Source organism: Mus caroli, unplaced genomic scaffold (assembly GCF_978045245.1).
Source record: "Mus caroli unplaced genomic scaffold, Mus_caroli_1 scaffold_20, whole genome shotgun sequence".
Classification (NCBI taxonomy): Eukaryota; Metazoa; Chordata; class Mammalia; order Rodentia; family Muridae; genus Mus; species Mus caroli.
The window spans coordinates 30,180,039-30,205,098 of NW_028227275.1; the positions used below are offsets into that span (position 1 = coordinate 30,180,039).

General features: G+C 38.2%; 1 protein-coding gene across 3 annotated transcripts in view; it reads left to right on the forward strand.

Moving 5' to 3' along the window:
* The window catches only part of Prkg1 (protein kinase cGMP-dependent 1), a 1,217,686-nt gene that overhangs the window by 1,002,170 nt on the left and 190,456 nt on the right, over window positions 1-25,060 (forward strand). For all 3 annotated transcript variants that reach the window (XM_021151357.3, XM_021151356.3, XM_085834099.1), the window contains one exon: window positions 751-845. In XM_021151357.3, coding sequence (XP_021007016.1) covers window positions 751-845 — 95 coding nt within the window. The remainder of the gene's footprint in view (window positions 1-750; window positions 846-25,060) is intronic.

Below are 25,060 nucleotides of genomic sequence, written 5' to 3' on the forward strand. Positions count from 1 at the left end.
TAACTGCCAGAGTTAAACCAAATTTCCATGGTTTGAAACACTGTGCAGAGGAGTAATCAAATGGATCAGTGGAGAATAATAATTGAATTCCCTCTCCCTTGCATAAACCTTCTTACTAGTAATAAAAGTTGTGATCATTGGCATCCTGTGTCTAGGTTAAGAAGCCTAAGCTTGTCTTTTTAATGTGTTTAAGCACTTGGCTTGTCTCAGTAAATTAGTTTTCTACTTCATGTATTTTACAGGAAGGTGAATTTTAACTATTTAAATTTTCTGGATGACAGGTGGTATTATTATCATTACTATATCTCAAAGAAGTAAATGAATGAAAAGGCACTATTTACTGTAATTATATTTCTCCTAACAACAAGAAAACACCCTTGAAAACCAAAAGAAAGCCATTGTCAAGATACATCACTAAATTCATCAGAATGGTTGCTTCAGTGCAGGTAATAAAATCAGGAGTAGCAATGAAGATTTACTGAAATAGAATATTTAGGATAAATTCTTAGGGAAGCATAGAATTTGCAAGCATGCAGTTGATTTAGATCAGTGGTTCTCAACTGTCTTTAATGCTGCAACCCTTTAATACAGTTCCTCATGTGTGATGACCCCCCCTCCATAAAATTACTTCATTGCATAGTGGTAATTTTGCTCCTGTTATAAATCCTAGCATGTTATCTAATATGTGACTCCTCCAATGTGACCCATAGGTTGAGAATCACTGATTTAGATGCTCATCTCTCTTTGTAGGTGAATGTTACTCGAGAAGACTCACCAAGTGAAGACCCAGTCTTTCTTAGAACTTTAGGGAAGGGAGATTGGTTTGGAGAGAAAGCCTTGCAGGGGTAAGTAGATCAAATGTGCAAACTTTTTGTTTAAGTACTGTCTTAGTTAGGATTTTATTGCTGAGAAGAGACACCATGCCCAAGGCAACTCATATAAGGAAAACATTTAATTGGGGCTGGCTTACAATTTCAGAGGTTTAGTCCATCATCATCATGGTGGGCGCCATGGCAGCATGCAAGCAGACACAATGCTGGAGGACCAGAGAGTTCTGTATCTTAATCTGAAGGAAAACAGGAGGAGACTGTCTCCCACAAGCAGCCAGGAGAAGGTTCTGAGTCACAGTGGCCTGCCTCCACAATGACTAACTTCCTCTCACAAGACTACACTTCCTCCAATAAGGTCACACCTCATAACAGTGCCACTTCTCATGAGCCGAGCATATTCAAACCACCATACATACTATATACAATGAAATTAAAGTTGAACTTTTAGTGAAATGTACCCTTCTTTTAGTACCCATGCAAATACTAGATGCAGATCTTTGGTGGCTGTATTCACTAAGTTCCAGCTGGATTTGTAATCTGTTTATTTAAGCTGTGGGATTGAGTAAGCTTCTAATATACACTGTGGTCTTAAACAGAACCTTTTCAGCTTTGTGCTCCTTCAGTACACTGGTCTCATTTGCTCCTCATCCGGTGATCACGCATTTGCCATGATATTTTTCCAAATATCAAATCTGGAAGAAAGCATGCTCAATGTATCCTACTGTATCCTGGTAGGATACACTAAGCATTATCTTCCTAAAATGAAGTCCACAAAACTGCTTAATCTTTTTCTTCGATTATTTAATGCTCTGTATAGGTCTCTATAGAATATGATACTGCTTAATTTCAGTGGTCCAAAGCTCATCTGTATCTATGTAAACCAGTATTCTCTCTTACTGAGAAAACCAAAGTAAAAACCAAAATAAAGTAGACAAGCAAACCCCAGAAACTTTTCTAATCATTCGCTACTGAAATCATGAGTACAGTGTGGGAAAGTTAGTCATGATTGGGAATCAAGAGATGTTTTATTTTGTAGTTTCATGCCACTGGATTCCGGTGTCAAGTAAAGATGACTTTCATAGTTGAAAGCAACATCCTTGAAGGTACATCATTATGAAAATTCCACCAAGTTTTTTTTTTAGTGTCTTCTTTGAAGAAAATACTTATTGTGACAGTTTCATATGTATATTTCATATACATATATGTATATGTATGATATATTGTGATTACATTCAATCTCTCATTGCCCTCTTTTACGTACCTTCATTTCCTCTAAATCCTTTCTTCCTAATCAGTCTCCCCCAATAGCTACCCCATTGATTAAAATGACCCCTTCATGTAGCAATAGTTAACAGTCCATAGCTCCTTAGGAAGGGCGGGGCCTCATGGAGTCCCCGACTATCCAGGATGGGATGTCCTAGGCACTGTCTGGTACAGGTATCTGTTGTTCTTCCTGTGTTCCTGAATTCAGCTGCTGAGTAGTCTCTGGGTGACAGTGATTCAATGCAGCATTTCCCTATTCTCTAGATCTTCCTTTCTACCTTCTCTCCCACTGTATTCCCAGGACTTTGGATGGGGGACAATATTGATGTCTCATTTAGGGCTGAATACTCAATGGTTTCATTCTCAGCATCTTTGCCAGCTATAAAACCAGACATTCCTACTAGGTTTACAGTATCAGATGTGTACTACTATCATAGAGTCCAACCCCAAAGCAGTTGGTTACTCCTAATATAGTCATGCCATTATTGCACTAATGGGAATATCTTACCTGGCAGGTTGATATTGCAGCAAGCATGGCTGTATCTGGGTGAAACTACTGATAGGTTTTTACTAAGTAGCTTTTAAAGTACTCTGCAGTACTATGTATGCTAGCCATCAGGAAAGAAAGAAAATTCCTGTTCAGTTCCAATTTGATTTCTCTGTCTTCTTTAACCAGTATGTGATGTCTTTGGCCATATCTTCTTAGGAAGGGTGGAGCCCCATGGAGTCCCCTGTATCCATGGGCTTTTTCACTTGTGTTTCAGTGCCCGAGTAATGACTCATTGGCTTATTGTTTATTTTTAAATGTCTAGGCCATGAGCTCAGCTTGTTGACACTAGCTCATAACTTATACTAACCCATTTATACTATTCTATGCCTGCCACATGGCTCTCCTCAGTTTCATATGTCCAACTTGTTACAATTCTGAATGGATAATATCTCCCCATACCCCTGTGTGGTTGACTCTTTCTCACAGTTCCTCTTTCTCTCTCTTCCAGAGTGTCCCATCTTCTAATCCTCCCTTAGTTTACTGGTCATCAGATTTTTATTCACAGGAGATGCTTCCAAACACTACACAAGAGATTATGATTTCCCTCTATCTAGCTAACTCTGGTGGATAACCAAGAGCTACTGAAAGGATAAACATTCTTTTGGGGGACCTGTTTGACTAAGTTTTAGCACTTTCTTGGTACCAAAATGTATTTTGCACATATTCTGTTCTCTCTACCCAGTTCTGGAATGTCCCTCCTCCTCTGTACCCACCTATTCTAAGCACTTGTTATCTTACTTGTTATCAAATATTTGCTGTATCATAAAATCCTCATTCATTGAACTTCACTTCTCAGCCATAGATTTTATACATGTACGTTGCTGACTTCTAACTCCTTAAATCGCCCACCTTTTTAGAACCTTATGTGACAACATTCTTTAGAATTCCATTAATTATTTAAAATTTATAAGTACTTTGCCATCAGCTCTCTCTGTTATCTTGGTAACTCGTCCAGATCTATGAGTGAATATGACTTCAGTGAAAAAACTTCCCAGATATCTACTATTAGGTGGTTCCTGTCAATCAGAGATACTTCTCTAAAGTATCCTGCCCATGACTTCCTTCACATTAAGCCTTCAGTTAAATAAAGCCTCTTATGCGAGCCTGTTCTCAGCAGTCCCCTGTTTTGATGCTATGGCATGTTAGTGTCTTAGGTCTGTAATGATGTTGCAACCTGAATCTATGTTCTTTATCTTTCTTTAAATTTTCACAATGTTTCATACAAGAAATTCCAACATATGGAAATTAACGGGATTTGTTTCACTATTTTCCAAGTTACTTAAAAGTTGACATAATTTCAAGATGTCTTATGGCTAACTGCATAGTGTGTATCCTTTGAATAATGTTTGCAAAACACATGATGCCTTTAGCTGTACACACATGTTTATAGTCAGAACATACTTCAGATACCGTATCAGATGTGTGGCTTGCTTACAAATAAAACTTTTTTTGTATTAGGAATTTTTGCTTTATTCTCCTGAGTATGTTGAGCAGATCATTAAAATACTGATATGCTTTTACTTAGATTAAAATTAATATACCCTTGAGTATTATTTTTAAAATTGTCTAATACAAGCACTGACTAACCACAGAGTAAAAAAGTCTGATATTTATTATCTACATCCTGATTCTAGAACTCAGACCCTGACTGCTATAAAAGTCTGTCTCTAGAGGTAACACTCCTTAGTTCCATATTAGAGGTAGAATTAGAATTTTAGGGCCTATAGAGTCCTTTTAAGCTATATTATCTACATCCATTCCAATAGCATATTATTGCTGGGTAAGTTGGAGTCACTTATATAGTACCGTTGATTGCACTGAATAAAGCAAATTATACACTACTGTTTGACTAAATCATCTTTTTTTTGTCATATGATAATGGCTACTGCATCTCAGAAGAAAAGGGGAAAATATCTTTCTTCTTATGTAAGTTCTTCCCTGTGTGCATAAAAACAACATTTGTGTTGAAATTATTTCACCAGCATGAGATAACTCATTTACACTTTGGCTTATTGCTCCATCATCTCTCTCTCTCTGACCGAACCATGTAGCTCATATGTAAGACTCAGGTGTCAGATTCTAAAGCAATCATGCAGTGTACATGCCTAACAATGATAACCATGTAAGACCGGGATGAACCAAATTGAGATATGGAGAGCTCCTCCCCACCCAGTTTTATTTCCACTATCACACATGATTAAATATTTTACCTGAGATGTCTGACTTGGGTTGGACTTCACTTTTTCATTTACTAAATATGAGACCCTGATAAGTCTCTTTCTTTCCATCTATAATGGATGTTATGATTACACCTTTCTTTGGTGGTTATTGTGTGAATTGTACAAGGGGACACTTGTGAGGCATTTGGGGTGAATATCTAGAAATTCAGAGTGCCTCCCAAGAGCTGACTGTTGTCATTGTCACCACTGCCTGTTCAGTTTCAGCTTCATCATTACTAATCTCATTCATAAGTAGCTCTGTTAGTCCTTAGCTGATATTTACAGCACTTGCCAAATTGTTCCAGGAAGATTTCAAGTCAACCACTCATTAGTTTGAAACTCTGGGCAAGCCAGATAACCCCTGTTCCATCCCTTTCTAACTCTGCAAATTAAGCTAATCGAACTAGTTTCCTTAAATCATAACTTCTGATTCTGTGAAATCTGGCCTCTTTAATGCTGGAACAGATTTCTGAATACCAAATGTAGCCCTGAAGCTGAAATAGTGCTATCTATTACTGGACCATTGTCATCGTGGTCCTCCTGTACAGAAACTACCTCAGCCGTTGCCTTTTATTCTGAAGAACTGAGCCACATACAAATCCTGGTAGTGCTTATACCCAAGGTAATTTGCTGAGGTCGGTTTTGAATAACCCTCTGTTTCCCCAGGCTCTTCCCTCATAGACATGATCATAAGCAAGTTACTTCATATTCTGGAGCCTGCTTTCTGGCTTCATGTATTTTATTTTAAAAATAATAAAATTGTAGGAGACAAATATTCCAGCTAAATTTAGTTATGACTAGTTTCTTTGAAAATAAGACATTACAGATACAATGCAAACTTTTATGTCTTCTTCTGGCTTCTCGTTTCTCCCAGTATCATGGCTCAGAAGTTTGTTGCACACAATTAAACAATATAGTGCCAGTCTATAGTTAGCAATACAGACTTTGCTCACCCTCATAAAAATAGGCTATCAGTAGATAACTATCTATCATGATTTTAATGTGCACATTCAGCTTACTTTTTAAAGTCTTTTTACATGGGCATCTCCCTTCTCTGTGTGCCTCTATATCAAAAAATCTCCCTCCTTTTAAATAATGCATTCACTGGCTTTAGGGACTACTTTAACCCTCTATGACATCATTTTCATTTTGTTGCCATCTGTAAAGATCCTCTTTTTCAAATGTGGTCATGTACTCAGGCATAGGACTTGACTACTGAGGGAGCACAGTTTCCATTTCAAACTGGGCCATTTCTTCTGAAAGGTTCTATGTGGAATATGCTTCCATATCACTGCAGTCCTTGCTCACAGTGCATGTTCTAGACATATTGAAATCTCTTTTGTCATCTTCCATGGGATATTTAACTTTTACACACTCAGTTTCCATCATGTATGTCTGGCTTTTCCTGCTATCAATGAATAATTGGATTTACAACGAGCTCCATCTCTGAATCATAACTATGTTGCCAGCATCTTACAGGACTTGACTAGTTAGGAATATAGAAGCTAGTTGGTTGTGCAGCTACCCACACCTACAATATGGTTTAGGAGTGACAGACAGTTGTGAGCCACCCATTGTGGATCTTTGGAAACCAGTGCAGGTCCTCTAGAAAAGCAGAAAGTGCTCTTTGCTCCTAAGCCATCTCTCTAGCTCACAAAAATGACTTTTGATTAACTGAATTGGAATATATGTTCTCTGCACTTACATGAAGAAAGATGAAGATCTGAAACATAAAATTTGTTGATTATATGTATGAATTCATTTAGTAATCTAGTTAATACTTTAGTTAGTACTATAGACTTAGCTCATCTTCATAAACATAGGTTATAAGTAGATAAATATCTATCATGATTTTAATTTTAATGAGCTTAATTGGGTCATAAATTATTAAAAAGTATATCTCTCTGTAAGGTTTATTTTTTATATAACAGTATGTCTTTGTTTTAGTATAAAATTTTATAAATAATATCATACCCAACAAATACATTTAAGCTATGTGTATTTATGAGTGCTAAGTTTTAAAAATTATGTTTGACATCTATAGCTATGTGTGTTTAGAATACAAAGTGATGTTCTATTTTTAATTCTGTGTAGAATAATTAAATAAAGTGAATCAGCTACTTTACCTCAAATATTTAAATTTTTGTTATGATAACTTTTGAAATGAACTTTTAGTGACATTGAAATGTATAGATTATTCAAAGCATAGTTATGTTCACTATACTGTATCATATTTCAAGATAAGCCAAATTTATTTCTTCTATCTCACCAAGATGGTGTGCCTTCTGGGTATATACTATATTCCATAATTTTGGTATTCATTTACATCCTAACTCACATTGTGAAATTATCTCCTTTCCTCCACACATGCTATCTGTTGTCATTTTGATAATCACTATTCTAACAGGTATGAGATGACATTTTATTCAGATTTTAATTTGGTTTTGCCCAATGACTAGAGATGATCACACACACACACACACACACACACACACATCTATTAGCCACTCACATGTCTTGTTTTGAGAAGGGCCTTTTTAGGTCCTCTGCCCATTTCTTAATGAATTTCCTTGAATCTATTTGTATAGTTATTTGTGCTCCTTATCTGAACAACTTCCTTATTTTTGCATAGTTTTCCAACTGGATCTTAATCTATATGTTATTTCCACTCTGGTCATCAGCCGTTTATTTTGATACTAACTCCATTGTATTGGTTATTTTTCATCAACTTGGCACAACTAGAGTTATCCGGACCGAGGAATTGCTTCCATCAGATTGTGCTGTGCAAATGCCTGTGGGCCATCTTCCTGACTAATGGTTGAAGTAGGAGCCCTAAGCCCATGATTGGCTGTACCATCTATAGGTAGATAAGTTGTTCTGCATAAGAAAAGTAGCTGAGCAAGCCAGAGTAGGTGAGTCAGTAGGCAGCAGTGCTCCATAGTCTCTGCTTCAGATCCTGTCTTCAGGCTCCTACTTGAGTTTCTGCTTTAGCTTCCATCAGTGATGGACTGTAAGCTGTAAGATGAACCAAGCCCTTTCATTCCTATGTTGCCTTTTGGTCATGGTGTTTATCGCAACAACAAAAAGTAAACCAAGGCACACTTTGACTATTTTTGCTTTCTTTTCCTGTGTTTTTGAACAACTAAACAATCACTGTACGGGCTATACAGTGTTGGTTGTATGGTTATTCACTCTACTTTAGACTAGTTCTTACTCTGTTACTAGTCTTGTGCTTAAATACTCACTCATGCCGAATAGATGAGTGTATGATATATGATATCATATATCATATGATATATGAGTGTATGATATACAGTTTGCCAGTGTATATTAAAGAACATGTCCTAGCTTTTGTCCAAGTAAATGAATATGGATTTGTGAACTCATTTTCATTTCTGGGCTCTCTATTCTGCTACATTAGGTGAATATGTTATTTGTCTAATTTATGGAAGTACCATGCCATTTTTGTTTCGATGAATTTTAGTATAGACTGAATTTTATGTATAGACTGAATCAGGTGCCTCCTACTTGACTCATTTTGCTTATAACTGCCTTGGATTTCTCATTTATTTTGAGACAGAATTTTACTATGTGCATGACCCAGTCTGTTAGGCAAAGCACTGCGTAGCCCACGTTGGTCTTGAATTCACTATGTTTATGTTTCAGCCTCCCAAGGACTGGGAATATGTGAATGCTCACTGGAGCAATTTTGTTTGTCTTTATGTTGTTATTGATTAGTCGGTGATGGTTCCATATGAATTTTAGATCTTTTCCTGTTTTATGAAAAATTAAATTTCTCTTATTAATGTTTTATAGTTTCAAATGTATAGATATTTCCCTAAGTTAAATGATTTCCGATTTTGATATTTTTCACCATTATAAATGAGATCATTATCTATTTATTTTCCAGAACTTTATTGTTAATAATTATAAATGAAGTTATTTTTGCATGTTGAATTTGAATCTCCAAGCTTTTGAAATTTCTCTATCAATTCTAAGGTTTGGCAGAATCTTCAGGGTTTTTTATATATTAGAGGGAAAGATTTTTAAGAGACAGTTCTCTTTAGAAGAGTGCCTTGGTACCTCAAGGATTATTTCTCATAAAAGAAATCAGATTTTCATGGATGGCTGGAGATGGCATAGCATTGTTTTTGTTGTTTTTGTTTTTGTTGTTGTTGTTGTTGTTTTGAATATAAAATGGTTTTCTTAACCTATCTCACTTAAGCAGAGAGTCACTTACAATGGTGAAAATTGAATTACTTAAAAAAAAATCCAATCCTCATTGCTATTCTCCAACGTATCATTCAGACAAATAATTCTCTTCAGGTTCCACAAGATAAGGGGGAAGAAGAAATGTAAATTTGAAAAATCACTTCAAAAACAAAAGTGTTTCATTTGAAGCTAATTTCCTTGTTAATGAACTCTGCTAGCATTTTCTAGCTGTCATTTTTATTCCTTCCAAATCTAAACGATTGCTTCTTAATTTTTCTTTCTTTGGTGGAGAAGAAAAATGGCCCATTATAAATCATCCTTTGTACAGAAACCATGGATACTAATTGGCTAGATTTGTTGTTATTGCACTAATCACTTATGATGCCTGGAAAAGCATTTTAGCTGTTTGAAAAATATCTCTGAATATTGTTGTCAAAATTATATGGCTCAAACATCATTTGTTTATTCTGATTGAGGCTGTGTCTACATGAGGCCAGCATGGACAAGTGGGTTTAGTCTTACACAGTTCTCATTTCTTCATGCAGTGATATACAAGTTACACATAGGTCAGAATAAATATACTGAATGGTCATTGTCTTATTTTACACTCTAGAAACAAAAATTACAAGATATACATTTTAGAATATCTTTTTTAATTTATTTTTTATTAGATAGTTTCTTTATATACATTTCAAATGCTATCTTGAAAGTTCCCTTTACCCTCCCCCTGCCCTGCTCCCCTACCCACCCACTCCTGCTTCTTGGCCCTGGCATTCCCCTGTACTGGGGCATATAAAGTTAGAACCCAGATGTCCCTCAACAGAAGAATGGATACAGAAAATGTGGTACATTTACATAATGGAGTACTACTCAGCTATTAAAAACAATGGATTTATGAAATTCTTGGACAAATGGATGTATCTGGAGGATATCATCTTTAGTGAGGTAACCCAATCACAAAAGAAGTCATTAGATATGCACTCACTGATAAGTGGATATTAGCCCAGAAACATAGAACACCAAGATACAATTTGCAAAACACAAGAAAATCAAGAAGAGGTAAGACCAATGGGTGGATACTTAATTCCTCCTTAGAATAGGGAACAAAATACCCATGAAAGGAGTTACAGAGACAAAGTTTGGAGCTAAGACGAAAGGATGGACTATCCAGAGACTACCCCACCTGGGGATCCATCCAATAATCAGCCACCAAACCCAGACACTATTGCATATGCCAGAAAGATTTTGCTGAAGGGACCCTGTTATAGCTGTCTCATATTTTAGAATACCTTAATCAGTATGTAACAGACACAAGCCAACTAACTCTTGCTAACATCTGTTGCAGTAAATCTCCTCCCAAATATGCCTCAGCAATGAAAACCTGACACAATATGATTACATACTGTGTGCCTAGATTGGGCAGATCTACTGCTATTATACCATCTTCTCCATCTATGAGACCCCTTAGAACTTGCTGTTTCTCCAGTTCATGAGCTTCTGCTCCAATTTCCTTCTTCTTCTTCTTCCTTCTCCTCCTCTGCATCCTCTCCCTCTTCCATTTTCTCCTTCTCCTCTCTCCCACCTTCTGCTTCCCTCTTATCTGCTCAATCATCAGTTCTCCTTTATTTTAAAAATTAAGGTGGGAAGCAGGTTTACAAGAAATCACCTGAGTGCTGACTCATTCTTTGTTCACAGCCACTCACAGGAGAACAGAATTAACATCAAGTATAATTGGCCCCAGGGCTATCCGCAACAAACATCATTTTGTAAAACACCAACAAATAGTCTTTGGGTACCCATGACTATTTGATTGTTGCAAACAACAATCAATTAAAAATTGAAATTAAAAGCACCATAAACTATATCAAAAACTATGAAGAGGTTAGATACATACACAGAGAAAGGTATGTTAGTATTACAAAGCAAAATTTATACAACATTCCCTGGAGAATTACAACCCCAATTAAAATACAGAAAGACAGCAGGGCGTGGTGGCACACGCCTTTAACCCCAGAACTCAGGAGACAGAGGCAGGTGGGTTTCTGAGTTTGAGGCCAGCCTGGTCTACAAAGTGAGTTCCAGGACAGCCAGGGCTATACAGAGAAACCCTGTCTCCAAAAACAACAACAACAAAACAAAAACAAGAACAAAAAATACAGAAAGACTTTTTAAAATAGTATTTATTTTTACACTCCAGATTTTATTCCCCTCCTGGTCCAGCCTCTGACTCTTCCACATCTCATACCTCCTCCCTGCCCCCTGTATCCAGAAGGATGGCCCTACCTCCTGCCACCATCTCATCAGGCCCCTAAACTCCCTGAGGCCTCCAGTCTCTTAAGGGTTAGGTGCATCTTCTTTGACTGAACTCAGACCCAGCAGTCTTCTGCTTCATATGTTTTGGGGGCCTCATATCAGCTGGTGTATGCTGCCTGGTTGGTGGTCCAGTGTTTGAGAGATCTCAGAGGTCCAGGTTAATTGAGACTGCTAGTCCTCCTACAGGGTTGCCCTCGTCCTCAGCTTCTTCCAGCTTTTCCCTAATTCAACCACAGGGGTCAGCAGCTTCTGTCCAAATATGTGCACCTGACTCTTTCAGCTGCTTGTTGGGTCTTATGGAGGGCAGTCATGATAGGTCCCTTTTGTGAGCACTCCATAGCCTCAGTAATAAATAGTGTCAGGCCTTGGGGTCTCCCCTTGAGCTGCCCTGGACCTTCTTTTCCTCAGGCTCCTCTCCATTTCCAACCCTGTAATTCTTTCAGACAGAAACAATTATGGGTCAAAGTTTTGACTGTGGAATGACAACCCGCTCCCTCACTCGATGCCCTGTCTTTTAGGAGGTGGTCTCTACAAGTTCCCTCTCCCCACTGTAGGGCATTTCATCTAAGGTCCCTCCCTTTGAGAGTCTCTCACTTCCCAGGTCTCTGGTACATTCTGAAGGGTCCCCCAACCTCCTACCTCCCGAGGTTGCCTGTTTCCATTCTTTCTGCTGGCCCTCAGGGGTTCAGTCCTTTTCCCCCAATACCAGATCATGTTCCCCTCTTCCCTCCCTTCCCCATTCACTGTCCCTCTCCCTCTGCCTTGTGATTACTTTCTTCTCCCTCCCAAGTGGGACTGAGGTGTCCTCCCTGGGGCCCTTCAGTTTGTTGACCTTTTTGAGTTCTGTGGACTGTATCTTGGGTATTCTGTAATTTTTTTTTAACTCAATCCACTTTAAGGATAGTCTATGGGATGGGAGAGACGTGTTTGATGAGCATTAGTTTTTGTGGTACACAGACTTCTACTAAGGCAATGAATTGGAAGATGGGAGTGGACATGCAAGTGCGTCAGCTGCTGTGACAGCTGTCACACAAAACTACCTTTGATCACATCCTCTTATGTTGGTAATTTGCTTGATAACACTCTTCCAACCTGCAAAAAACACCAAAAAATTTTACATTTGTTCTTCTGTCATAGACCTTTCACATTAAGTCTTCTTGTCTATCCCACAGACAAGTACCCATGACAAATAATGATGATAACATATATATAATATAGATAACATATATATTCTAATATATATATATATATATATATATATATATATATATATTAGGACCTCAATTTTGGTAGTTCTTTTTTTTAAAAGAAGTTTCCTCTAAAATACATTAATAAAATTAATGGACAAATTATTCTAGAATGGTAGTGTTAATTGTTGTTGTGGCAAATAAAACATGCATGTATTAAAGATACATGTGCCAAATATTTTCAGCAAAATGCATATAATCTGGACTTAATTTTGAGTCATATAGTGGGGTGAGTAGTATGTAGAGATGTATAAAATGAGATAGTTCAGAAACTGATCATTATTGAAGCTTAATAACAGGTACACTAACATTTGTTCTCTGGTTTCTCTATATATAGATTTAAATTTCCATAACATGCTATAACTACATATACCATAATTTCCTTAGTTTTAGATTATTTTCCCCAAGGTAAACTTGTTAATAAATTTATAAAAATAACAAAAATTATCTTTTCCATTTTTTCCTGTGTGAAATTTGCATGAAGCCTAGCATAGTGTTTCAGTAGCTAAGAAATAAGAACAAGGAAAAGCCAAGAAATCATATCACCCAGAAAACATCAAACGGGCTCACCTCATCTTTTATACAATTATTTCTCAATTTAAACAATGCCAGCGATTGTTTTCTTTAACAATTTCATGTTTAATTTAACGTAAAGATGTTTAGTCGGGAAATTATGTGGAGTTGCCACTTTGAGTTATTTCACTGAAGTGGCTGTCTGACAAATTCAGGGATAAGACTTATGAGGAGAAAGGATATAGCAAAATATATGTTTTCAGTAGCTACTCATATCTTGTCAGAGTGTTTTGCCTAAAGAGCTCTGGGATGGATGTGAAATTGCCCAGGAAATTAGATGTGGATTTATTTTGTGTTAAACCTAAGTGTGAAGAATATGTTCTAGTCTAGTGATGTTCATAAATACTGCTGCAGGCATAAAGAAGTGAATGTGTCTACAGGAGGTGAATGGCAAGCAGGCACTAAAACAAAAAGTCTGTTGTTGCTTATTCTCTTCGGGCTGGGCTGGATTTTAAATTACCATTTGTATTAGTCAGGGTTCTCTAGAGTTACAGAATGTATGGAATGCCTTTTTACATTGAGGAAATTTATTATGACTTACTGTCTGTAGTCCAGTTCTCCAACAATGGTCCAATTCACTTCTGTGAATTGGAAGTCCAAGAATGTAGTAGTTGCTCAGTCCCATGAGGCTAGTTGTTTCAGCTGGTCTTCTGTAGAAGTAGATTCTAACAGATGTGCTGACTAGTAAATGCAAGTGGCAAAGAAGAGCAAATCTTCCTTCTTCCAATGTCCTTATGTAGGTCTCCAGAAGAATTTGTGGCCCACATTAAAGGTGTGTGCCACCAGATCTGGATATGGGACTTGTTTTGTTCCAGACTGACCTTGAACTCAAAAATCTCCTTGACTTTAAGGCATGTACTAACTTGCCTGGGCCTAAGCTTTTCATAGCTGCTATGCCTCAAGATCTCCATACCAAGATGAAGGTCAGAAACTTATGCCTTCCAGCCTCAAGATCTCAATCACAGGTGAAGCCCTCCAATTCTGGAGTTTATTTCATTCCAGATATAGTCATGTTGACAACCAGGAATAGCCATTACACCATTATATGTTTTTTTTTTTTAAATCTAAGTTCATATGCTTACTCAATAGTGAAATTTCATTTGCCCTAGTGTGTTGTAAAGAATATTGTTGATGGAAGATGGAGATTCTCTTAAGGAATGTCTGGTTTAGAATACCAGCTGATGAACAAGGTAAAGTGGAGCCGAGGAGACAGCTCACTTGCTAAATTGATTGCTGCACAAGCTGGAGACTTGAGTTCTGTCACCAGAACCCATGTGAAAGTGACACCTCACACTTGGCATCTCAGCATCAGGTAGGCAGAGACACGTAGGTCCCTGGGACTCAGTTCTCAGCCAGTCTAGCATAGTTGACAAGCTCAGGACCACTAAGAACACTGTTTCAAATAATGAGGTAGAGGACACCTGAAGAACAGCACTGTGATGACTTATGGCTCCTACACTTTGAGCACACATGTGCACATAAACATATGCACACAAATAAGAGCAATAACACTTATTATAATACCCGAAGAAATTAATTTTATTTACTAAGTGCAGTAAAACTGAAATCTAATCATTTAAGTTGCTTTCCAGGCAGGCAAAGAAAATGAAACATGAACAGGTCCAAATTTGTTACATCTATTGCGTTTTTTATTTTTTGTTAATAAAAGGAGTATCTGATTCTATTTGATTAGTAAGCAGGTGTGGCTCATCCATTTACCCTAGCTCCAGAGGCTGTTTGACAGGACTCAAATTATTTTCTTACAGCATATATTATACCAGCTTTTTTTTTTTTTGACTATTCATGGCTGTGTTTTTCTTCAAGAGTTTTTCTGATTCCTTTAGTAGAATGATATAAAGTGCTAGGAGCCTTGGAATGTTGCTGGATGAAAATAGGAAATCTAGACATGTATATGTGTGTGTGTGTGTGTGTGTGCGTGTGTGTGTGTGTGTGTGTGTGTGTGTGTGCATGTGTGCGCGCGCAGTGGGGGAGTATTTCAAGAGGAAGGGATAGATCAAATGTATGAAGGCAAAAAATGTTGAAAATGGAATAAGAAGGCTTGAATGGAATAGGGAATGGGAAAGAAGGGTAGCTAGTAGTGAAAATCTGTGAAAATTCCAAATGTAAAGCTGTTACAACAGAATACACACACACACACACACACACACACACACACACACACACGCTGGGGGAAGTAAGTGATTTTAAAAAGTGATTTAAATGAAGCTATCCTATAACAGGATAACAATTCCTCATTCAGATACCAGGTTTAAAAGCCTAGTATCAAATAAGGGCTACCTCTTAGAAAGCTCACTGGTCTCCCCAAACACTCCAGGCAATTACCAGTGCTCTTGGCTCCTCTGCAGATTTTGTTGGTAAAACCCTATCAGAAGGTATCATATACTTGAGTCATAGAACATTAAAAAAAAAAAATCAAGCCAGTACTAACATGGAATATTCATCCATGCTAGATGCTTTCATACTAAGTTTGAAAGGTATGATGCATGCTACTAAGTCATTATAATTCTTATCTAGTTGTGAACCCTGAGAGATACAATATGACTAGCATAGAAGATATACCCTCTGGTGCAATAGTGGCACCAATGTTTGGGGAATATCCAACTATTTTCTGATTGGATTTAGAGCCCAATTCATCCCATGTGGTAATGCTCATGACTGGTACTATTAATTAAGTCATAGGCTCTAGGAAAGAGCCTAATGCTGCTGTTTTAATAAATGAACATAGTAATAAGCTGCCCCCGAGTCCTTAAATTTGTACCTGTAAGTTACCGCATCTTTCAACCCTGATCAGAGGAGCTTCTTAGTGCAGGAAATGGTGATGAATACAGAGACTCACAACCAGTTAATGTGTACAGAGAACGCAAGCCTGAAGATGTTAGCTTTCAATGAGACATCTATATTGCATTTTCCTCTTCCAGGCTCAAGAATTGTCATAGGAGAGAGAGAGAAAGAGAGAGTGGAAAGCATGTAAGAGACAAAGGGAGCAGACATCTGTAGCAAAACAATATTTGCTAGGCAGGGCTGCTGCAAACATGAACTCACAGTAGTTGTGACTGTAGACACAGAGTCAAGTCTGACAAAATTTAAGAATAGATGGAAAAGGGGGTTCATGAAATCCCACCCCTATTTAAAGAGCGATTGGTAATCCATGGCACCCAAGGGAAGATGAGATTTTTTTTTTTCCCAGCGATACAGGCTCTAAGAATCTAGTTATGTTTCAATGGATGGTCCCACACCTATACAGGCAGAATGAAATGGACTCAATACATATTTAAAAAGAGAAAGATGGTAAATATATGAAATTGGGAGGGAAATGTGGTGAGAGGGAGAGGGAATAAGAGAGGAGTTGGAAGTCGGAATGGGGGAATAGATTTGATCCTAACATATTATATGCCTATATGCATATTATAAAAATATACTTTTAAAAGGTGTTGCGGTAGTTTTATGCTAATGCCATTTCCTCCTAGACTGGACACATACCAGGCCCCACCCAGCATCCCATTTGCTCTACCCACCTTTAGCTCCAGGTGGTGACCACCCTACCAGCCCCCTTCCCAGCTTCTCTTGAATCTGTGGATAAAAGACACACACACATATAGTTTGTTACTTTACAACTTGCCTTCTTGGCACAATTGCTGGGCACAGATATCTTCCACCTGGAAAAGTGTACCCTTACATTTATTATCTCCATCTCTCTATCTGCCCTAAACTTAGTGGCTAGTTCCCCCTAGCCCCTGTCAAACATCCTTGCCTACCCACCTGTAGTAGTGGCCACAGGACCCAGCTCTTCCCCCTAAAACCTCACATGGGTGCTGTGTTCTTCACCCTTCAAAGCATGGCAGAAAAACCTCTCCTTCCTTGTCTGCCTTTTTCCCTCCTGGGACCTGTAAGTTTTGCCTATACCTTCTGTCTAGCCCATGCTTTCTTTACTGACCAATCAAGAACCAACTGGGGAACAGGCTCTTAGCATCAGAACCGCCCCCTTCATCAGTGTATATGTAAAAGTGACACAGAAATCGTCAAACAAGGTTGGCAGCAAGCAATGGGGAAAAACCCTTGTAGCCAAACAAATCATGACAACGCTGAGATATAAATCACACAAATAAGTATTTATGAATATATGTTGATATAAATTGAATGAGTGGGAAGAAGGGACATGTTATGTAGAATATTTTAAATTAACTATAAAAGAAGAGAGAATTAAACACAATGACCATTAAGTCATTCAGATAATAACTAACTGCTCTGGGCCAAACCCATAAAAATGGCGAATATTGGTAGGATCTTAAGTTGAAAGCAGACATTTTCACAGTCTCAAACCATTTCCCTCCAAATACTCACTACTAACTGAGGTGATTGATCTGGGTATATTTGCATAAACTCTGGAGCAAATGTTCTTGAGTATGTGGAGTGACTAATCACTAATTGCAATGTCTTCTGCACTGTGGTCTGTTAAGTTAGGCTGCACTTCTCCAGGTTTCACTGACTCATTACACAAAAACGAATACTACATCCTACACTGTAAATGGTGAAATGCTGAGAGGCAAACTGTGTTTTCACCTTCTGATGAAATATTTTTAAATATTTTAGCATGTGAAGATAAAACCAGGGGTTCAATATCAATATTGTTTTGTATTGCTGCTTGAGCCATAATCATGAATTTAGGAGAGTGAAACCACTTGACTCCTGAGTGTGAAATTGTAAAGTAAGAATAACCTTTATACTTAGTGACGTTTTCTGGGTACTCAGGAGGCTGACGGCTATGGAAAGTGAAGGAAGAATTAGCTTCAAAAATCAGTTTTGCTGTTGGCAGAATCCAGTTCCTGGAGGCTGTAAATATCATTTCCCATTTCCCAGCTAATGGTCTTCAGCATGAACCAGCATATGTGCCTGTTGTTGTTTTGTTTAGATTTTTTTTTCTGCTTTTGGTTAGACAGTGCTCAGATTTTTCAGTGAACTGGACAAGCTCACGTCCTCTCCCTAGCTGAAGATCAACCCTGTTTGAGACAACCTACTCTCAAGAGAATCTTTTACCATATAGATGGGCACTTGAGCAAAGATGTCTTTTAAAAACTACTTCAGGAATTCCACCTGTCATCAGAGTGTCATGTTGAATATTTAGTGCTGCCTCTGACTCACTTTTCTACCTGTTTCTACATGGTGAGCAATCAAAATCTTTCTCCTATGGACAGGTTGATCTTGTGCACAACTTAAGCAATGTGGCCCCCACACTATTGCCTATCAGTGGGGCAGATGACCTCAGGTTAGGTTGGATCTGGTTTCATTTTGTAGAGAGTAGAATCTGGGACAATTCATGAAGATAAGGGTGCAGTGGAATAGGAGAAGACCTAGCAGAAGTTGGGGAGGAAAGAGGAGGGCTGAAAATACCCCAAATGTATTGTATGAAATATTATAAAATTAATAAAATTATCCTTTTAGAGAAAGTACTAAGGAAGCAATCTTTAACATATCATCATGAAACTTGACAGTTGGTTTGTAATGCAGCAATGCCAAGCATGCAAAACCTGTTTTTGTGAATGCCAAGAAGATATTTACTTAATTCTTAGTGTGATGGGAAAGGTTAAAAACGTGAACCTAACTTGATGTAGCTATAGCAATATGCTCCGTCAAATGCTTGTCCTTGATTGCAAATGAGCCTGCATGTGGCAACATGAGCTCTTACAGTTTCAGTCAAGGCTCTTATATTAAATCCATTTTGCTTTATTCTTTGTTCTTCAACTATAAATGCAGGTCAATTAGTCTTTTATTGTATCTCAGTTTTACCTGTTAGTGAGGAGGGCTCAAATAGAGTTGAGAGAGAGTGAAAGCTTGTTTTAGTTGAGAATATTTCCTATGCCCTTTCAGATGTACTGCATCCTATTTACATCAGATACTAATTTATGGTGTATTTCAAGTGAAACTTTTCATATTTTCTGTTTTGGGAGCGTGGCATTTGGGGAAAACTATAATTTGAAGGATAGTAGACCAATAATAGATTTTAAAATAATAATTATTGTTGCTATATTTTGTTATATATATTAATATTGTTATAATATATTGAATATTGTTATTATTAATATGGGGGTTGTGCATTTGTCACAGAATAAAGGAAGCTGTCAGAGAACAATTTGTGGAGTGAGTTAGTTCTCTTCTTCCATCTTGACACAGGTTCTGGTTTGAACTCAGATCATTCAGTTTACATGGCAAGTACTTTATAGTACTTTATCTACTGAGTCACATCTCCAGCCCTAAGAATAGGTGTGTGTGTATGTGAGAGAGAGGGGGGGGGGGAGGAGAGGGAGAGGGAGAGAGGGAGAGAGGGAGAGAGGGAGAGAGAGAGAGAGAGAAAGATTCTTCAGGATATGCTTGGGAAAACTCTGGTTCTGTTAGAAAATCTGATTCCTTTCTCTGACACCAAAATTGTCATCTTCTATATATGATTGTATTTCTGGGGAGTAGTCTGAGCCCTTTAGAAATGGAGTCTTGCCGGGCGGTGGTGGCGCATGCCTTTAATCCCAGCACTTGGGAGGCAGAGGCAGGCGAATTTCTGAGTTTGAGGCCAGCCTGGTCTACAGAGTGAGTTCCAGGAGAGTCAGAGCTACACAGAGAAACCCTGTCTTGAAAAACCTAAAGAAAAAAAGAAAGAAAGAAAGAGAGAGAGAGAGAGAGAGAGAGAGAGAGAGAGAGAGAGAGAGAGAGAGAGAAAGGAAGGAAGGAAGGAAGGAAGGAAGGAAGGAAGGAAGGAAGGAAGGAAGGAAGGAAGGAAGGAAGGAAGAAATGAAGTCTTGGGACCCTGAGAATTTACTTAGGCAGGTACATCCATTGGTCCTTGATTCAAGTTGTACTCTCTCATAGAAATACAGTTTAGAAAAAGCACATGTCCTCATATGAAATCTGAAATATTATCTTTGTATTAATGTAATGCTTTAAGTTTCACTAGTTAGAAAAATAATTGTTAGGTAAGTGTTCTATCCCAGAGTGACATCGCTCTCCGTTCAGCATAATGTTGGGGTTGTTGTTGTTGTTGTTGTTGTTGTTGGTTGCTTTCCCTCTAACTGTGTGTGCTGTGTTGGCAGGTGCACGTGGATGTCAGACGTTCCTTTCTCATCCAGTTCCCTCGTATTTTCATAGCACAGTGAACCCCAGTGAATGTGACTGAGTGTTTGGAGACCAGCCCACCAGCCCCTTGATCTCCTCCTCTCAGCCCCACTTCTCCCCAGCACTGGCATGTGCTGCTGGATCTGGCTTTAATGTAAATTCTGGGGATCTGAATCCAGGACCTGATGCTAGTGTAGCAAGCACTTCTCACACTGACCCATCTCTTCAGCTCCCAAAAAAATAATGGGCTGAGAAAAAAAAATGGCTTAAAATTTGATTGCCAAAAAAACTACGTCAAAATAAAGCAGAACGTTGAGCTAATTCATAAATACAACAGATTGAAAATTCAGCTTCCATGGCAAGTATGGTTTTTCTCATGGAATTGCCTGTATATTTCTTTACTTGTGAATCATAAGATGACTTGGCTTGAGAATTCATAGAGGCCAGGAGTCCTTGCTATGAATACAAGCTACTAGCCACGAGAGAGTGAGTAAGGATATAGACTCACTTTCTCTTCTGTCAAATTAGGTGGTAGTCTTAGAACGTCCTCACAGGGTGAGTGTTGAAGATGACCTTGGTTGTGCACCATTATTGGGAGTTTCCTGGCACACATTTAAATCTTGTGAGAAAAATGGCAGCAAATGCTATTTTACTATCATAATCATGACTTGATTTGGAGAATTTAATGTTCAAATAAACCTTTGATATGTACTGATGGAAGTAAGTATATTTCTGAAATGTTTCTTTATAATATCAGTGTGCTTAACTGCTCTATCCAATTGCTTTTATTTTTCTATTAGCCAACACAAGCAATTTAATTATTCAACCTAAGTCTTGCAGCTCAGGGATCATTAATATTGCATATGGAAACATATTATGTCTTAGACTAAATAGATGACAAGGATGACAAAGCAAGAGAAACAGAACTTTGAAAATTAAGCTCAGCCTAATTTTGCTGTGCAGGGAAAGGTATTTCTATTTTCCCTTAAAATTAGCTCTAATCAGGAATGACTCTGTATTTACCCTATTCAAAGTAAAACACCCTAATGCCTCCTATATTCAGATGTTCCTGATAAGTAATTTTCCCTCTTTTAAATTCTACATATAATTATCTTTGTTTATTACTTCCATTTCTTAGTGTAGCTTTTACCTTGGACTGGATTATAGCAAAAATGGATTCTTTGGCTGTGTCTTGGGAAACTCAGAAATTATGCAGTATTTGGGAAGATTTTCTAATCTATATTACTTTACTTTTAGACTCTAAAAATTATATGCCCCATCTGAGAAAAAGAAATGCTATAGACTGAAAATTGTGCATATAATCAAGGGTCTTACAGAGCTCCCACCCACAAGCTGCCAGTATAAACCAAATAGGAAGCTCTGTGTCTATAGAAGTCATCTCACTGTGATTTTCTAGTCAAATGTTAGCTACTAAACTATCAGATGCATACTAAAAATGCAATTTAAAGTCACAGAAATGTTGCAAATATGTTTAGGGAACTGTTACTTTAATACCAAATAGATTCATTCAATGATTGTTTAATCTAGAATGTTTTATATACAATGAAAAATTTCAAATTCAATAGTCAAACCAAGTACATTTAGCCAATTTATAAATATGACAAAATCGCCAGTATTCATAGTAAGTATGGATATTACATGAGCACTATCTATGTAATTCTTTACATATGAATTGTAGGGTGACCTGTCCTGAGAATTTGTACAGGTCTGAAACCCTGTTTTGAATCCCAGCCACTAACCTTGTAGCCGTAATGCTGAATCTACTCAATCAGAAGCTATACAATCCTACCATAACACGGAATCTACTCAATCAGAAGCTATACAATCCTACCATAACACGGAATCTACTCAATCAGAAGCTATACAATCCTACCATAACATGGAATCTACTCAATCAGAAGCTATACAATCCTACCATAACATGGAATCTACTCAATCAGAAGCTATACAATCCTACCATAATACGGAATCTACTCAATCAGAAGCTATACAATCCTACTATAACATGGAATCTACTCAATCAGAAGCTATACAATCCTACCATAACATGGAATCTACTCAATCAGAAGCTATACAATCCTACCATAACACGGAATCTACTCAATCAGAAGCTATACAATCCTACCATAATACGGAATCTACTCAATCAGAAGCTATACAATCCTACCATAACACGGAATCTACTCAATCAGAAGCTATACAATCCTACCATAACACGGAATCTACTCAATCAGAACCTATACAATCCTACCATAACACGGAATCTACTCAATCAGAAGCTATACAATCCTACCATAACACGGAATCTACTCAATCAGAAGCTATACAATCCTACCATAACATGGAATCTACTCAATCAGAAGCTATACAATCCTACCATAACATGGAATCTACTCAATCAGAAGCTATACAATCCTACCATAATACGGAATCTACTCAATCAGAAGCTATACAATCCTACCATAACATGGAATCTACTCAATCAGAAGCTATACAATCCTACCATAACATGGAATCTACTCAATCAGAAGCTATACAATCCTACCATAACATGGAATCTACTCAATCAGAAGCTATACAATCCTACCATTACTGGTTCACTTCTTCCTAGTTGATAAGACTACAATAAATTTTGCATGCATCTCCTATCTTTATAACCCAATATTATTCTATTTTATTTATTTAATCCCTGCTTAGATATTTAAGGAGCCAACCAGTAAATCTTAATCATTTAATGGGATTGCCTTCACAAAAGATCATAGAGTAGGTGGCTTTAAACTACAAATTTTTATAATCTCACAGTTCTATGAGTCTTAAATCATGTGTTATAACTCATCCTGAAAAGGCTATTTTTCTGGAATGTTGATGGCTGGCTTCTTGGGTTTGTTCTCTCAGCAGATGGAAAGGGAACACATATGTTCTTTGTGTGTTTTCTTATAAGCACACTAATCATGTCAAGAGGCTTCCACTCAGCAGAACTCATGTGAACTTACATGATCCCCAAAGCCCTACCTCAGTATCATCCACTTAGGGACCAGGGATTCAGTCTGAGTTTCAGAGAATCATGATGCCCTAGGAACAGCTACATTTATGGTAGATTGTGTTTTATAGGATTCAAACTCTTTGCCATTTAATACAGCTTATCAATATCAAAGGCTGCTGATTTGGAGTGCTTCAGTCTACTAGAACATTGGTTCACAGTCATCGAGATTGTTGTTCCAACCTGCACTTCCCCAGCTCTCTGTTCATCTCTGCACAAACTAGCCAATTTTCCTTGATTTTTCTTGAACATACAAGACACTTGGGTTTTTGTTCAACTATTCCCCTTGCCTGGAACATTCACTTTTGATACATTTGCTTGGATACATTACTCTTCCGTTCTATCTCTTCCTCAGATCTTATCTTCTCTGTGAGACTGATGCCACACTTTTTTTTAATTTAATTTTATTTGTAATTCATTTCTTACACTCCATATTCCATTCCCCACCCACCCTCCAACTGCTCCATATCCCACACCTTCTCCCCACCCCACCCCATCTCCATGTGGATGCCCCCATCCCCCACCCTACCTGACCTCTAAGCTCCCTGGGGCCTCTAGTCTCTTGAAGGTTAGGTGAATCATCTCTGAATGAACATAGACCTGGAAGTCCTCTACTGTATGTGTATTGGGGGGCCTCATATTAGCTGGCGTATGCTGTCTGTTTGGTGGTCCAGTGTTTGAAAGATCTTGAGTGTCCAGATTAATTGAGACTGCTGGTCCTCCTACAGAATCGCCCTTCTTCTCAGCTTCTTTCAGCCTTCCCTAATTCAACAACAGGGAACTGCTTCTTTCCATTGGTTGGGTGCAAATAACTGCATCTGACTCTTACAGCTTGTTGGGTCTTTTAGAGGGTAGTCCTGATAGATCCCATGTTGTGAGCACTCCATAGCCTCAGTAATAGTGTCAGGCCTTGGGACCTCCCCTTGAGCTGGATCCCACTTTGGGCCTGTCACTGGACCTTCTTTTCCTCAGGCTCCTCTCCATTTCCATTCCTGTAATTCTTTCAGACAGAAACAATTATGGGTCAGAGGTGTGACTGTGGGCTGGCAACCCTATCCCTCACTTGATGTCCTGTCTTCCTGCTGGAAGTGGGCTCTATAAGTTCCCTCTCTCTACTTTCTGGCATTTCATCAAAGGTCCCTCCCTCCCTATGAGTCCTGGGAGTCTCTCACCTGGGGGTGGGGGTGGTGGTGCGGGCGGCAACCTCCTATTTCCTGAGGTTGCCTGTTTAAGTTCTTTCTGCTGGCCCTCGGAGCTTCAGTCCTTTTCCCTCACCCAATGCCAGATCAGGTTCCCCTCTACCCCCCACTACCGCCCCCCACCCACCCCTTCCACTTTCCCTCCCAAGGCCCTCCCTCCCTCTCCACTTGTGATTGCTTTCTTCTCTCTCCCAAGTGGGACTGAGGCGTTCTAACTTGGGCACTTCAGCTTGTTTAGGCTTTTGAATTCTGTGGAGTATATCTTGTATATTCAGTATGGGTTCTTTTCTTTTCTTTCTTTTCTTTTCTTTTCTTTTCTTTTCTTTTCTTTTCTTTTCTTTTCTTTTCTCCTCTTCTTCTTCTTCTTCTTCTTCTTCTTCTTCTTCTTCTTCTTCTTCTTCTTCTTCTTCTTCTTCTTCTACTTCTTCTTCTTCTTCTTCTCTCTCTCTCTCTCTCTCTCTCTCTCTCTCTCTC